The sequence below is a fragment of the Globicephala melas genome, chromosome 15 (assembly GCF_963455315.2).
Source record: "Globicephala melas chromosome 15, mGloMel1.2, whole genome shotgun sequence".
Classification (NCBI taxonomy): domain Eukaryota; kingdom Metazoa; phylum Chordata; class Mammalia; order Artiodactyla; family Delphinidae; genus Globicephala; species Globicephala melas.
In genome coordinates, this window is record NC_083328.1 from 58,975,180 (window position 1) to 58,988,506 (window position 13,327).

At 51.3% G+C, this 13,327-nt stretch overlaps 1 protein-coding gene across 1 annotated transcript in view; it reads left to right on the forward strand.

Annotated features, from left to right (window-relative positions):
- Window positions 1-10,369: 10,369 nt before the first annotated feature.
- Window positions 10,370-13,327, forward strand: part of ANGPT4 (angiopoietin 4) — a 43,015-nt gene continuing 40,057 nt past the window's right edge. Inside the window, exon 1 of the mRNA XM_060284719.1 lies at window positions 10,370-10,876. Within this exon, the coding sequence (XP_060140702.1) occupies window positions 10,568-10,876 (309 nt within the window). The 5' untranslated portion in view covers window positions 10,370-10,567. The remainder of the gene's footprint in view (window positions 10,877-13,327) is intronic.

The following is a 13,327-nucleotide window of genomic DNA, read 5'->3' on the forward strand; positions in this document are numbered from 1 at the left end:
GTTCAGTCATAAAACAGAGTCCTAGTTCCTCCTCAAGGGATGTACATAACAATCTGAAGACCCCCACCCAGGTGGAAGATGGTGACTACATGCTGACCCCAGACTGGTTGGAAACAGAAGGTTGATGATTCAGATTCCTGCAACCCTCACCCCAAATGTTGCCTTTAAAAACCCTTCCCTAAAAGCCAGTGGGGAGTTCGGATCTTTTGAGCATGCACTGCCCATTCTCCTTGCTTTGTGCCCTGCAGTAAACACTGTACTTTCCTTCACCACAACCCAGTGTCAATAGATTGACTTTGCTGCCCAGGGGCTAGCGGACCTGAATTCCATTTGGTAACAGTATCTTCACATCATCTTCTTATGAGGACACCAGGCATATTGGATTAAGGGCCCACCCTACTCCAGTATGACCTCATCTTAACTAATTACCTCTGCAATGCCCCTTTTTCCAAATAAGGTCACATTTTGAGGTACTGGGGTTAGGACTTCAACATATATTTTGAGGGACACAGGTCAGCCTAAAATAGTTGTTATGCTGTCATAACAAACAGCACAATACAACAAAGGTTTTTCCTGTCTTTCTCCTCCTTCTTGTCCCCAATGGGGATCATCAGGTAAGCTCATGGAAACCTCACTGGGACCACGAATTTTGACCATTTGATGTTGCTGCTGTCTTAACACAAGGCTTCAGTTTCTCTGCAATAAGGAAAGGAAGCAGAGAATCCCACAGTGGGTCTTAAAAGTGTCCAGTCACATTCTGTGGTCAAAGCAAGTCACGTGGCCATGCGTAACTTCAAGAAGGAGTGTCCTGGAAGGAGAAGAGACCTGGAAATCTAGCACTAGGGATGTTTACTTAAGTGATCATCAAATACTTAAATTATCACGTTTGCCTTTACGTTTAGATAGCCATATCCTCCAGAAAACCTGCAAGGATGAGGAAGTTTTGGGTAAAGAGGGGCAGCAGGGAGAACAAAGGGGACCTAAGAAAAGTCACAAGTCTAAGACCACCAGGACACGAAAGAGGACCTGTCAGGTACCAAGTCCTCACTGGGTGATCCTGACATGCACCATCTCATTCAATCCTCACAGCGACTTTGAGGGATAGATATTAACACCCATTTTACTGAAGAGGAATTGAGACTCAGCAACCTGCCTAACATACACAGCCTTAATGAGCTGAGCAAAGGGGAAACCTGACTGGATCTGCATCAGCTTTTAGTATCTCACAAATCATTCCCAAATTCAGTGGCTTAACACAACAAATATTTACTATCCCCACCTTTCTGTGAGTCAACTGGACAATTCTTCTGGTCTGAGATGTGTGGTCTAGGATGTCTTCAGCTGGCCTGGTGGTCAAGGATGGCCTCACTCATCTGGGGGTTGCTTCAATGTCAGCTGAGGTGATAGGATGATTTGACCACATGTCCATCATCATCCAGCAGGCTAGCTGGGGCTCACTCACACTGTGGTCCCAGGATTCCAGGTGAGTGAGAGAGCAAGCCCCAGGGCATAGTCTCTTTCAAGCTTTGGAGCCTCACATTTGAAGGGGTCCCATTGGCCAAAGCAAGTCCCATGACCAAAGCCAGCTTCGAGGAGTGGTAACATAGACTCCACCTTTTAAAGGGAGGAGCTGGGAAGTCACATTGCAAAGAAGCGTGCTTACAGGGACTGGAATCTGTGGCCAGTTTTGCAATCTACCCCAAAACAAAGCCCAGTGTCCAACAACGGAGAATGAATTAAGAAAACCTTGGCTACACCAGTGGAGGCTCACGCCACCATTAAACATGTGCTTATAGAAGAACCTTCTGCTGTAGAAAGTACTTCATAATACATAGAGTGTTAAGTAGGAAACACAGGCTATAAAATTACGTGTACATAATTTCACGTTGATTTCACAGGCATCAGATTGCCACAAAAGTAAAGCCTGACGATACCAAGGGATGGCAGGAGTGCTGAGCAGCAGAGACTCTCCTGCCTGCTGGTGGGTGGTACCTCAGTGCAGCCTCTTGGAAGCACAGACTGGAAATCTACTCAGGCTGGCAATGCACATACCCCACACCCCAGGAGGAGCACCCCTCCATTAATACCCTAGAGAAACGCATACTCATGGTACAGGGCTAGTGTATAAGAAAGCCACAGAACTCGTTAGGAACTACAGAAGAATTGAGTCAGCCCAAATGTCCATCCACAGAGGCTGAATAAATAAAGAGTAGTGTGATTATTGATGCAATGCTGCACAGCGGTGAAAAGAAGATGACCCCAGTCACGGGATCTATCTGTGAAATTTGTAGAGATCTGGAAAACATGGTGTGTGCGCAGGACATTGCTTACAGCTTAATAGCATATGTTTGAGTTTTGGAAACACAGAAATAGTATCATTATTTATGGTTACATACATATGGACCTGTGGGCAGGGAGAAGAGAAAATGAGACTGGGGAGGAGGATGTAAGGGATGCCAACTTAACCTGTAACAATATTTCATTTCTTTAAAAAAATCTGGGAAAATTTGCAAAATGTGGACAGGTGCCCATTACGAGTGATGGGTATATGGGGTTGTATTATATTACCCTGTGCATTTTTTATACTTTGTTTTTCAAAAAGTAACACCAATGTAAGTAAAACAAATTTTTAAATGGCTTAGAAATGTTCCTTTGAGGTTCTGGAAGATATTTTGTTTTGGGGGATTGCTAGAAAACCACCCCAAAATATACGTGTCTGTGTGTAGAGAGAAATGATTGGGGGAAAAATACTCCAAAATGTTAGCTGTGGTTTTGCCTTTGGCTGGTGAGAGCAGAGGCAACATGTATTTTTTTTCCCTCTTGCTAAGTATGTATTTTCTGACTTTTCTATGAGGGACATACTGTGCTCGTTTAATAAAAACAAACAAAATACAGAGGGGCCTGTTGGTTCTCTGGGTCACAGGCTCCCCTGGGCCTCCGGGGGGTGCCAGGTTCCAAAATAGATCTGCCCTTCGACCTGGCAGCCTCACTCTTCACGTCCTGCAGCGAGTGCCAGGCGTGGGCTCAGAGGCAGTGGGGCTCCCCAGGCCTGGGAAAGGATGGATACGGATAGTGGCCCAGGCTGAGTGGCACAGCCAAGAGGTGCGTGTCCTCCACCCTGGTCCCCTCAAACTCTGGGGTAGCAGAGTCAGGCCTGCCATTGTTCAAAGGGGAAGCTGAGGCCAGAGGGGATACCCCAGGGAGAGGCAAGTGTCGCTAAGAGCAGAGAGAGCTCTGTCCAAGGCCTGTCTGGCTGGGACTGGACTGGGTGCTGATACGCTGGGTGGCTTTGGACAAACCCCAGAGCATTTCTGGGCCAATTTTTCTGGCGGCCCCGATGGAAATAATCCCACTTCCTGCTGCACCTTTAGCCATTAGAAGGGCTGAAGGACATTTTCACGCAAAGAGATGCTGGATCTTTCCCATAATGGCAGGGATAATAATAACAGCTACCGACTATTAAGCACTTTTGCGCTTAACACTTAAATGGCGTTTTCTCATCCTGCCCTTCGGTGGCAGGTTATATTTTCCAAAAATGGCCACATCTCCCGCCCCACGTGCTCTTCCAAAGCTTTGCCACTCTCCATTAAGAGGTAGTCTATTCCCTTGCTTCTTGAACTTGGATGGGACTTTGAGAGCTGGCCTTGCATGATTCATGAGGCTAGGTCGTAAAGGTCATATGCCTTCTGCCTGATTCTCTTGAGATGCTCCCCCTGGACAGCCAGCCACCACGTCGTGAGGACCACCCCGCCCCCCGACATGCGGAGGCCGTACGTAGTCTTTAGGGCTGACAGCCCCAGCTGAGGTCTCAGCTACACGAATGGATGAGCTGTCAGGTGATTCCAGGCTCTAGCCTTCAAGCTGACCCAGCTGATGTCGAATGGAGTCATGTCAAGCTGTCCCTGCTAAATCTGGCCCAAACTGCACGTGTATGAGTAAAATAGGCGTTGCCATTGCTTTTAACCACTAAGTGTTGGGTGTTTTATTACACAACCCTGGGAACCGGAAGCCACGCCCCCCCCCAAATCACCTTGCTAATGAGGGACGGCTCGCTCATTATATAGATGAAGAAACCAAGTCTCACCTACTAAAATGGAATCAAGATTCAGTACCATGAGTGGGGAGCTCTTAATTGATAGGTGTGGGTCACAGGAGTGACCTCAATACCTAGCCTGGGCCCTCCCGATCCATCAGCTGTGCTGTGGCTCTAGGTTTGGGGTGGCGGAAAGCAGAGGCAGGGAACAGTTGACAGACTTGTCTTGAGTGGAAGGTCTCACGGGGGGCACCATGATTCCTGCTCCAAAGCTCTCCCCCTTGGCTTCCTGGGGACACTGACAGACCATCCCCCTGGTGGTCAGCAACCCCAGAGCTTCCTGCCAAGACTCGCCCCGTTGCAATCAGCAGCCCTAGCAGATGCCAGGCCATGTTCTCAGGGATGTGGAGAGTAGAGAACAAGAGGCTTGGGTCACGTCAGGCTGCCCACTTGCAACCCTCAATTATCACCCTGGGTGTTGAAATGTAGGAAGCTGAAAAGGGAGGCGGGCGGGGAAGTGCTGGATTGTGGAGATGAAGCCAGGAGTAGCAGACTCAGACTTGTGACTAAATCCTCTTCTTTGGATCCAAAATCAGTAAGTGACTCTCCAAGAATGATCCTGTTTTCCCCACCTTTGTTCCCCGGAGCAGAAAGAGCCATACTTCCAGGAGAATCGACCCCAGTGTGTGACTTGGGGCAAGTCGCCTCATGAGCTAAATGCGAGGTGAGAACCCGTGGTATCCCTGGTTATGCCAAGGCTCCCCTGGCTGGGGGCGGGGGGCAGGAAGCCAGCTCACGTGGTGAGTGACTAAGATGGGGAAGCAGTGGGCAGGTGGTCTGTGCCCATCAACATCCATCTCCCTTCTGGTCTCTCTACCCCAGGTTTCCTTGAGAGCCACCCTACCCTTCCCTCAATCCCTTTGGGTCCCATGAGGTTGACCCATGAGACACATGGCCCAGCCTGACCTACCAGAGTACCTCAACCCTCTGGCTACAGTACTTGGTTCAGGAAGGCCCATGTGGCCCAAGCCAGAACTTTCCCAAGAGTTGTCAGGAAAGGGGTACTCCATTTCTTGGGGGGTGTCTAAGTTGATAGATTAGAGCTACCCTCATCAATGGTAGAGGTGATGGTGGTGAGAACTGTCTGGCGATAAACTAACAGAGGAAAACAAGAGCTTAGAGCTAGAGAAAAAGGGGAAAAAAGAATTCCTAATATCAACTGAGCACCTGGATCCAGGCTATGCCTGACGCCAGATACCCCTACACTTTTCAGTTACATCGGCCAATAAGTTCTCTTTTTGCACAAGACATTTGAGCAAAAGCCAAAGTCTCTAGAAGGATATGAATATCTTCTCCACGTTCTGGCTCCACGGCAACAGCAGGCCAGCAAAGGGAAAATAAACTAGGGGTAGAGGGGTTGTTTTAAGTATTTGGAGGCAAGATACTTGAAATACCCCAAACAGAAACTTCCTGCTTCCCTTGCCCTGGAAAGGGTGATTTCCTTAGTCTCCACCTTGGGGCTGCAGCTCCAGTCCCCACACCAAAGTGGAGACTATTCATTCAACACTCTTGAGAACTTACTATGAAGTTGACCTTAGGAGAGGCAGCAGACAGAGAAATGGAAAGTGTGGCTGATGCCCTGAAAGAGTTTTCAAACCAGAGGGGGATAAAGGCATACAAACAAGGCTTTATAATACAGGGTGAGAGCTTTGATGGGGAAGCACAGGCAGGGGGCCCCGGGGTCCCAGAGGAAGAGGGCCTATTTCCACCAAAGGAGGGAGGCTGACGGGGAAGGCTTCCCAGAGGAGGTGATGCCTGAGATAAGACCCAGAAGACAGGTAGAAGGAAGCCAGTGAATAAATGCGAGGAGGATTGTCCAAGCAGAGTGACTACAAAAACCAAGGAACTGAGGCTGAAGATGGCAGACAGAGTGTTGGAAATTAAAACCGATTCTTCATCACAAGGTAGCAAGTCCTAGGATAAGAGCGGTGAGGCTGGAGGCCAGATCCTGCAGAGATTTATAAACCATGTAAAGAATTTGGAGCTTAAAACTGAAGGGTCTTAAGCAAAGGAGTCAAGAGCTGGATTTGTGTCTTAGAAAAATCGCTGACTGCAGCATCAAAGGTGGATTAACAGGAGTTCAGTTCTGAGGCTGTTTGGCAAGGGATGAAGACACTGGGCTAAAAGAGTGACAGTGGGGGGAATGATGACATCGTCGCACTGCCATTTATTGAGCCAGACTGTATGTGCCAGACTCTGTGTTAAGCCTTTACAGGGATAAGCTTTTTAATCCTTTTAACAGCCCTACCAGGTAATTGCCAGTATCAACCCCATTTGACAGAAGAGAAAACTGAGGTACAAACAGGTTAAGCAAATTGGCCTAGACCATACATTTGGGAGATGGGAAAGCCAGAATTCCAACCCAGACAGGCTGGCTCCAGTATGCCCAGAACAGTGAAGAGGGGCAGAAGGGAGAAATATTTAAAGGATCATGTTGGCAGAACAGGTCTGATTGGATGGCAGGTGGGGTTAGGGGGGTGGTGGGGCCTTGTGTCTCCCTGGCAGGACCGGCTACATAATTTGAGGGGCCCAGTGCAGAATGAAAGGGCTGGACCCTCTGTTCAGAACTTATTAAGAATCTAAAGATGGTGACAGCAGAGCATTAAACCAAGTGTGGGACCCTTCTAAGCGTGGGGCCCTGTATGACTACAGAGGTCACACACCCATGAAGCTGGCCGGCCCTGCTTCCAGGTTTCTGGTCCAGGTGCCTGGTCAAGGTGGGGCAATTCCCAGGGATGGAATAATCCAGAAGAAGTTCATTTGGAGTGGAGTAGGGGAGGAGAAAATGAGGAGTTCCGTTTGAGACCTAGGAGGTCACGTCCAGAAGGCGAATGGGTCTGGGGCTCAGGAGGGAATTCGGGGCCAGGAGTCCACAGCACAGAGCACGCTGGTTACCAAAGACCCTTCAGGTCCAAAGTTCAGTGTTGCCTCTAGGCTCCCTGAGCTCGCTAACCGACCCCAGATGGCCTCTTTCCAGTTTCCTCTCTGGGTCTAGGCACCAGCTCCCCCTGCCTGCTGCCCCTGGGCACTTGCTGCTTCTCGTGGGACTGGCTGGTTCCCATGTCCCAGAATGCCAAGAGGCCACTTTGTAAAACCTCCGTCTCCTGGCTAGACCTATGCCCAGACTACCTCCGACACTGGTCCTGAGGCCCTGTGTTCAAAGATTCTCAGCGGCCTGACAGTTTGTAAACTTTCCCTAGAGCTCTCCTCTGCGAGATCTCAGGAGACCTGGTGGAGCCTGTTTACGCCCTCCGCCCTCCGACTGAGGAGGAGGTAGCTTTGGCCCCAAATGGTGATCTGCCCGAGGCCTCCCAGCGTTGTGCCAGCTGGGACTTGCCCTGGTGCCACAGCCCCATGGCAGCTCCACGGCATCCCACCTCCTGCCCCTCATCAGTCCAACAGAGAGAGCCTGGCTCAAGCATTCATTCACTCACTCATTCATTCATTCATCTGACAGATATTTATTTACTGAGAACATACTGTATATCAAATGCTGGGAACAGAGGGAGATAACTAATTACACAAGTAATTAACCTCTGAGCACCTTGAGGAGGGTTAAGATAAAGGGGTAGGGCTCCAAGAGGGGCGGGTCTGGTTTGAACAGGGCTGAGGGGGCCGTGTAATCATGTGTCAGTTCTCCGGCCTGTAGCATTTCCCAGAGGCGGCTACACTAACGCACTTCCCATCCTGCAAGCTCCTCTTGTGACGATGACACTCCTCCATCAAGGGATGGTGTCTACATTCCTGCCTTGAACCTGGGCAGACCCCATCCAATAGCAGAAGGCAGAGCTTCCTCTGAATGCCTTGCGCGGCTAGGTCATAAAAGGCGATGTAACTTCCACCTGGCTCTCTGAGGACATGTGCCTTTGTAGCCACCATCTGATTTCAACTTCATGAGAGAATGGAACAGACTGTCCAGCTGAGCTGCTCCTGAATTCCTGACCCACAGAAACCCTGAGAGATACTACATGGTTATTTTTGTTTTAAACCACTAAGTGTTGGGGTCATTTTCTGGCAGCCACAGTAACTGGAACACTGATGAAAGGTGGGGGTGAGGGCATGTGGACAGCAGTGTTCTGGACAGAGAAAGCAGCATATGCAAAGTCCTGAGGTGAGAAGGAGGTGCTACAATGAAGGTGCAGAGGTTGGCAGGGCCATCTCCCAGGCTTTCCAGAACTGTTCTTTTGATTCTACCTGCATCTCTCCTGTGAACAGACAATCCTATTTGCTCTTCTGTGCAGAGAGGCATTCTGTGTTAGTGCAGTTACGGGGCCCATGTCTATTTAGTTAAGCCCTAGGGGGTGGTAGAAATTAACATTCATTCTTTCTTTCAATCAATAGGATTAAATGCATTGCCTGTGCCAGGAGCTTCCCTTGTCATATTGGTGCCCACCAGGAGGTGTTAATGCTCCCTCCAGTGCACAGATGAAGAGGCTGAGGCCGAGGGGCAGGCGTCCTCACACACTGCCTTGACAGGTACGTGGGAGGAAGTGGGATGGGCTCTGGGGCCAGCATGGCTGTTGAGCCTGCCCACCTTTGCCACTTCCGGGTCAAGCCCCTCCAGGCTGTGTGACTTTGGACAATTCACTTTCCTTCTCTGGGTTTCAGTTTTCTCCTCTGTAAAATGGGGACGATAATAATGCTGGCCTTACTGAGATTATCTCGAGGCTCAACCTACACAATCTTAACGAGAGCTGCCCTTACTCTGGGCTCATCTGCGCCCAGCACTGTGATAAACTCGTGACTTACATTAACATTCTTCTTTCTTGCAAGGGCAGAGGTGGTGTGACCCCCTTTACAGTGGACACAGTGGAGGCAGAGGTGGGCAAGCAGGGCTCCGTGAATGCTGGTGGCTGATGACCAGCTGCCTTTCCTTTTCCTGCCAAAGCCTCACACACCTGGTTTCATGTTCTCAGTCCCCCGGATGAGCCCCTACTTTGCTGCTGTCCCAAGCAGCCTGCCCACTTCAAAACGCCATCAGGATTTGGGAAGACAAAGGGAAAAAAACAATACCAAACAGCCGGATAAGCCCCCACTCTGGGAAAACAAGCAGAGAAAGCCAGAAGGCAGCCCACACAGGAAGAGCCCAAGCAACTCCTGGGCACCTTCTGTCCAGTAACCAGGTCCCCCAAGGACAAATCCTTGCCCCTGTGGTGTTTACATTCCAGCAGGGTGGGGGAGGGGAGGTACATAAGAACTGTGACACTGATGACAACAACAACCAAAAACATTTATTTAGCGCTCACCTTGTGCCAGCATTGCTGTAACTCAATTTTCACACCCTGTGAAGTGCATGGTATTATTTCTCTCTGTTCACCAAGAGGAAATGGAAGCACAGAGAGGTTAAGCGACTTGCCCGAAGTCACACAGCTGATAAGTGGTGGAGCCAGGATTTGAATCAGTAAACAAATTAACAAGTAAATCAAAAATTCCTCAGTCCCCACACGCAGAACTCATATACATTCCTCATGCAAGAGATGGGGTTTACCCAGCTTACACACCAGGGTATGGAAGCCGAGAGAGGTGAAGTTGCCCACCCAAGGTCTCAGGGCCAGTAGTTGGGACAGGAGGATTTAGAGCCAGCTGCTGCTAACTCGGGCACTGCTGCACCCCAAGCTCTTCTCCCCAAAATCTACTGCCCCAAGACAGGACAATCTCTCATTACTGTCACAGCAACGGAGCCAGGGCCACCTTAAGGCCCAATGTCCCTCCAGGCCCTGAGGGAGAAAGGAGGATGGGAGCCGCTCAGGCTGGGGCGCCCACTTCCCTGGCTTTGCAAGGATGTTCTCTGTCTCTAGAAACAGATTGAACTGGCTGCCTCCTCCCCAGCTTCACCCATCTGCCCCCCTCCCCTTTGCTCCCTGTAAGGTCACTTCACTGTGTTCCGAGGCTAACTGGGAATCAAAGGGGGGAAGGTGGAGCGGGGAGAGAAGGGGAAGGCGTTGGGGGCTGAAATTTGAGATCCCAGCCTCCCTGTGGGGGGAGGTTGGAGAGAGAGACACAGAGAGACAGAGACAGGAAGAGAGAATTCAGTTGCCTTTGGTTTTTCAAAGCGGGCAGCTTGGGGGTTTGTGTGTGCGTTGTTTTCTTTCCTCCGCTCAGGCAGGGAGGCCAGGCCTCCCCTGGATAATCCAAGGACTCAGGGGCGAGGCAGGCAAGCCAGTGCAGGGACACGGCAGTGTGCGGACAAGAGTGAGGAGGCAGGAAGGGAAAGGGGGAAGAAGAGAGGTGAGGGGGTGTCTGGGGCGGGAGCCTGAGGCGGTGGGAGGAAGCAGAGCAGCTGTGGTATTTGGAGCAAGTATAAATAGCCGCCTGGACGGAGCTTGGCCAAACAGGGCTTTGCAGCTGCAGCGGCTGTGCAGGCGGGACTGGCCACTGTTGGCCACGGTGGGTGCAAACTGGGCAGGGAGACAGGCGGTGGACAGGCACGGCCCCTGGGCTCTGACCTGACACCCCTCGCCATCACATCTCTGGATGCCTTCTCGGCCAGCCATGCTGCTGAGTGGCCTCCTCCTCATTGTGGCCACCACGACTGTGGCCCAGCGGAGGGGGCAGGAGGCCGGCGGGCGCCGCCGGGCACACCGAGTCCAGCATGGCCAGTGCAGCTACACCTTCGTGCTGCCCGAGCCTGAGCCCTGCCCGCCGGAGCCCGAGGCCTTCGGGGGCTCCAACAGCCTCCAGAGGGACTCCCCGGCAGCCGCACTGAACCTAGGGGACTGGCCGACCCAGCGGGTACGACAGCTGGAAAAAATGCTAGAGAACAACACACAGTGGCTGCAGAAGGTAAGGGTTGGGCCTGCAGGAGGGTGGTGCGCAGCGAGCAGCAGGTGAAACATCTACCCCAGAGGCCTGCCCTGGACACAGATGGCCAGGCTGATAGGTCCTTTGTCTCCGAATTGTACGGGTTGGGATGATGAGGCCCAGAAAGAGAGGAGCCTGAGGCCACACAGCAAGACTGGGCAGAGTCAGAGCTGGGAAACCTGACTCCCTAACTGCCATTCATTCATTCATCCGATTAAGGGCCAGGTCCATCCTAGGCGCTGGGGATACAACAGTAAACAGAACCGTACATCCCTGTCTGGACTAGTGGAAGAAAGAGGCAATAAAGAGATGAACGATAAATATCTATTCTGTCAGATGGTGAAGCAAAATGAAAAAGGGAAAAAGGCGAGGAATGACCAGAGGTGACTATTTGAGGTCAGATAATCTGAGAGGACTTCTCGGAGGAGGTGACGTTTGAGCCCAGAGAACAAGCAAAGTGATGAGGCAACCCAGGAAGGTATCTGGTGGGAGGGCATTCCTGGCAAAGGGATCAGTAAGTACAAAGGCTGTGTGGTGGGAATGTAGCTGGGTTACCTGGGGAACAGCAGGGTGGCCAGTGTGGCTGGAGCAGAAAGGAGGAGGACAGAGGGGTGAGGGACAAAATCTGAGAGATGAGGGGAGGGCAGACCATGTTGGGCCTTGGAGTCCACTGGGAAGGATTTTGACTCTTTCTCTGAGCATCACGGGAGCCATTGCAGGGTTTTGAGCAGGTGAGAAACACCTGATTTAGTTTTAACAGAATAGACTGTAGGAGAAGATTCAATGCTGGGAGCCCAAAGAAGAGACCACTGCAGCCACCAGGCAAGAAGTGATGGAGGTGTGGAGCAGAACAGAGCTGGGGGAGGGGGTGTGGCCGTCAGGTTCTAGTATATTCTGAAGAGGGTGCGAATGGGCTCTGCTGATGAATTGAATATGGCGTGGCAGAGATCAAGGAGTTGAGGACTCCACTGCCATTTTGGCCCAAGGCCAGGGCCACTCTAGGGTCTCCTGTCCTCATACTTTCAGCAGACACTCTGAGCACCCGCCATGTGCCAGGCCCTAGGCAAGACACTGAAGTACAGAGGTGAACGAGGCAGGTTTGGCCCTGGGTGGGGTGGGGGCAGAAAAGGCATCCTGTGGTGTCCAAGATGGGGAGCAGTCCCTCCTTACCCATGGTTTCCAAATTTTTCAGATCATTTGCCCGATCAGCAAACAACGCTTCGCTCCCCCAGTACACGCATATTTATTTAGAATTTATGCACGTGCACCCATATTAATATAATATGTACAGGGTATGAGACAAATGAAAATGGAACTTTAAGAAGATAAGATATGGGGCTTCCCTGGTGGCGCAGTGGTTGAGAGTCCACCTGCCGATGCAGGGGACGTGGGTTCGTGCCCCAGTCCGGGAGGATCCCACATGCCGCAGAGCGGCTGGGCCCGTGGGCCGTGGCCGCTGAGCCTGCGCGTCCGGAGCCTGTGCTCCGCAACGGGAGAGGCCACAACAGTGAGAGGCCCGCGTACCGCAAAAAAAAAAAAAAAAAAAAAAGAGAAGAAGATAAGATATGACATCATGTAAACTGAAGTTCTGGTGGTTTCCTCCTGTCTTCCAAAGGATTGCCTTCTGCATACCCTGGGTTGGTCCATCCCCCAGATGGAGAGGTTGCTCTATATGTATCTAGTCAAGCTGATTTGTGCACACACTCGAATACACACTTAACCTCCTGTTTCATTCCTGCCCTGGCCATCTATCTCCCTCGCCCCCCACTCACCATCTTCCCATAGTCCCTGCCTTTTTGCCCTCCACCCCTCCTGCCCTGCAGCACTTCCAGCTGCCACCATCCCACCCCTGGACTCCCCTTCAAGGGAGCTCTTGGCCTCATACACCAGAGCCCAACCCAGGGGGCTCCATGCTGCCTTGAAATCTGTGTGTGTCTCTTCAGGCAGCTGTTTCCAGTCCCATAAGGGTCGTGCCAAACCTCACCTCCTCCTCAGGCCTCCATCTTCACCCTCTGTCCATCATCTCACCAGACCATGGACCTCCTACTTCAAAGAGAAATGGGGCCTGCCCCACACTTGCAGATTCACCCATGCACCCACCAGTCCCCAGGGCCTTTCTCTGGCTCAGAGGGAAGTGTTCCTCCATGAGCCAAGGCCACTCTTCCCTACCTGCGGGTTCCATCCCTTGCAGCCCCTCAACCTCCTCAAACCAACCATGCCCTCCTGTGTCTCTAACAACACCTCCCTCTCTGCTGTTCCTTCCCCTCAGTCTTTAATTGCATCCAAGTATCTCCTATGTTAAAAAAGAAAGAGAAAGCAGAGAATGAGGAGGAAGGAGAACAAGCCCCTTCTCCAACCCCCACACCCTCTGACGTCTGGCCTGTCTCTCAGAAATCCACAAGCTCTGCCTCCACTTCCTCCTCCACTCTCTCC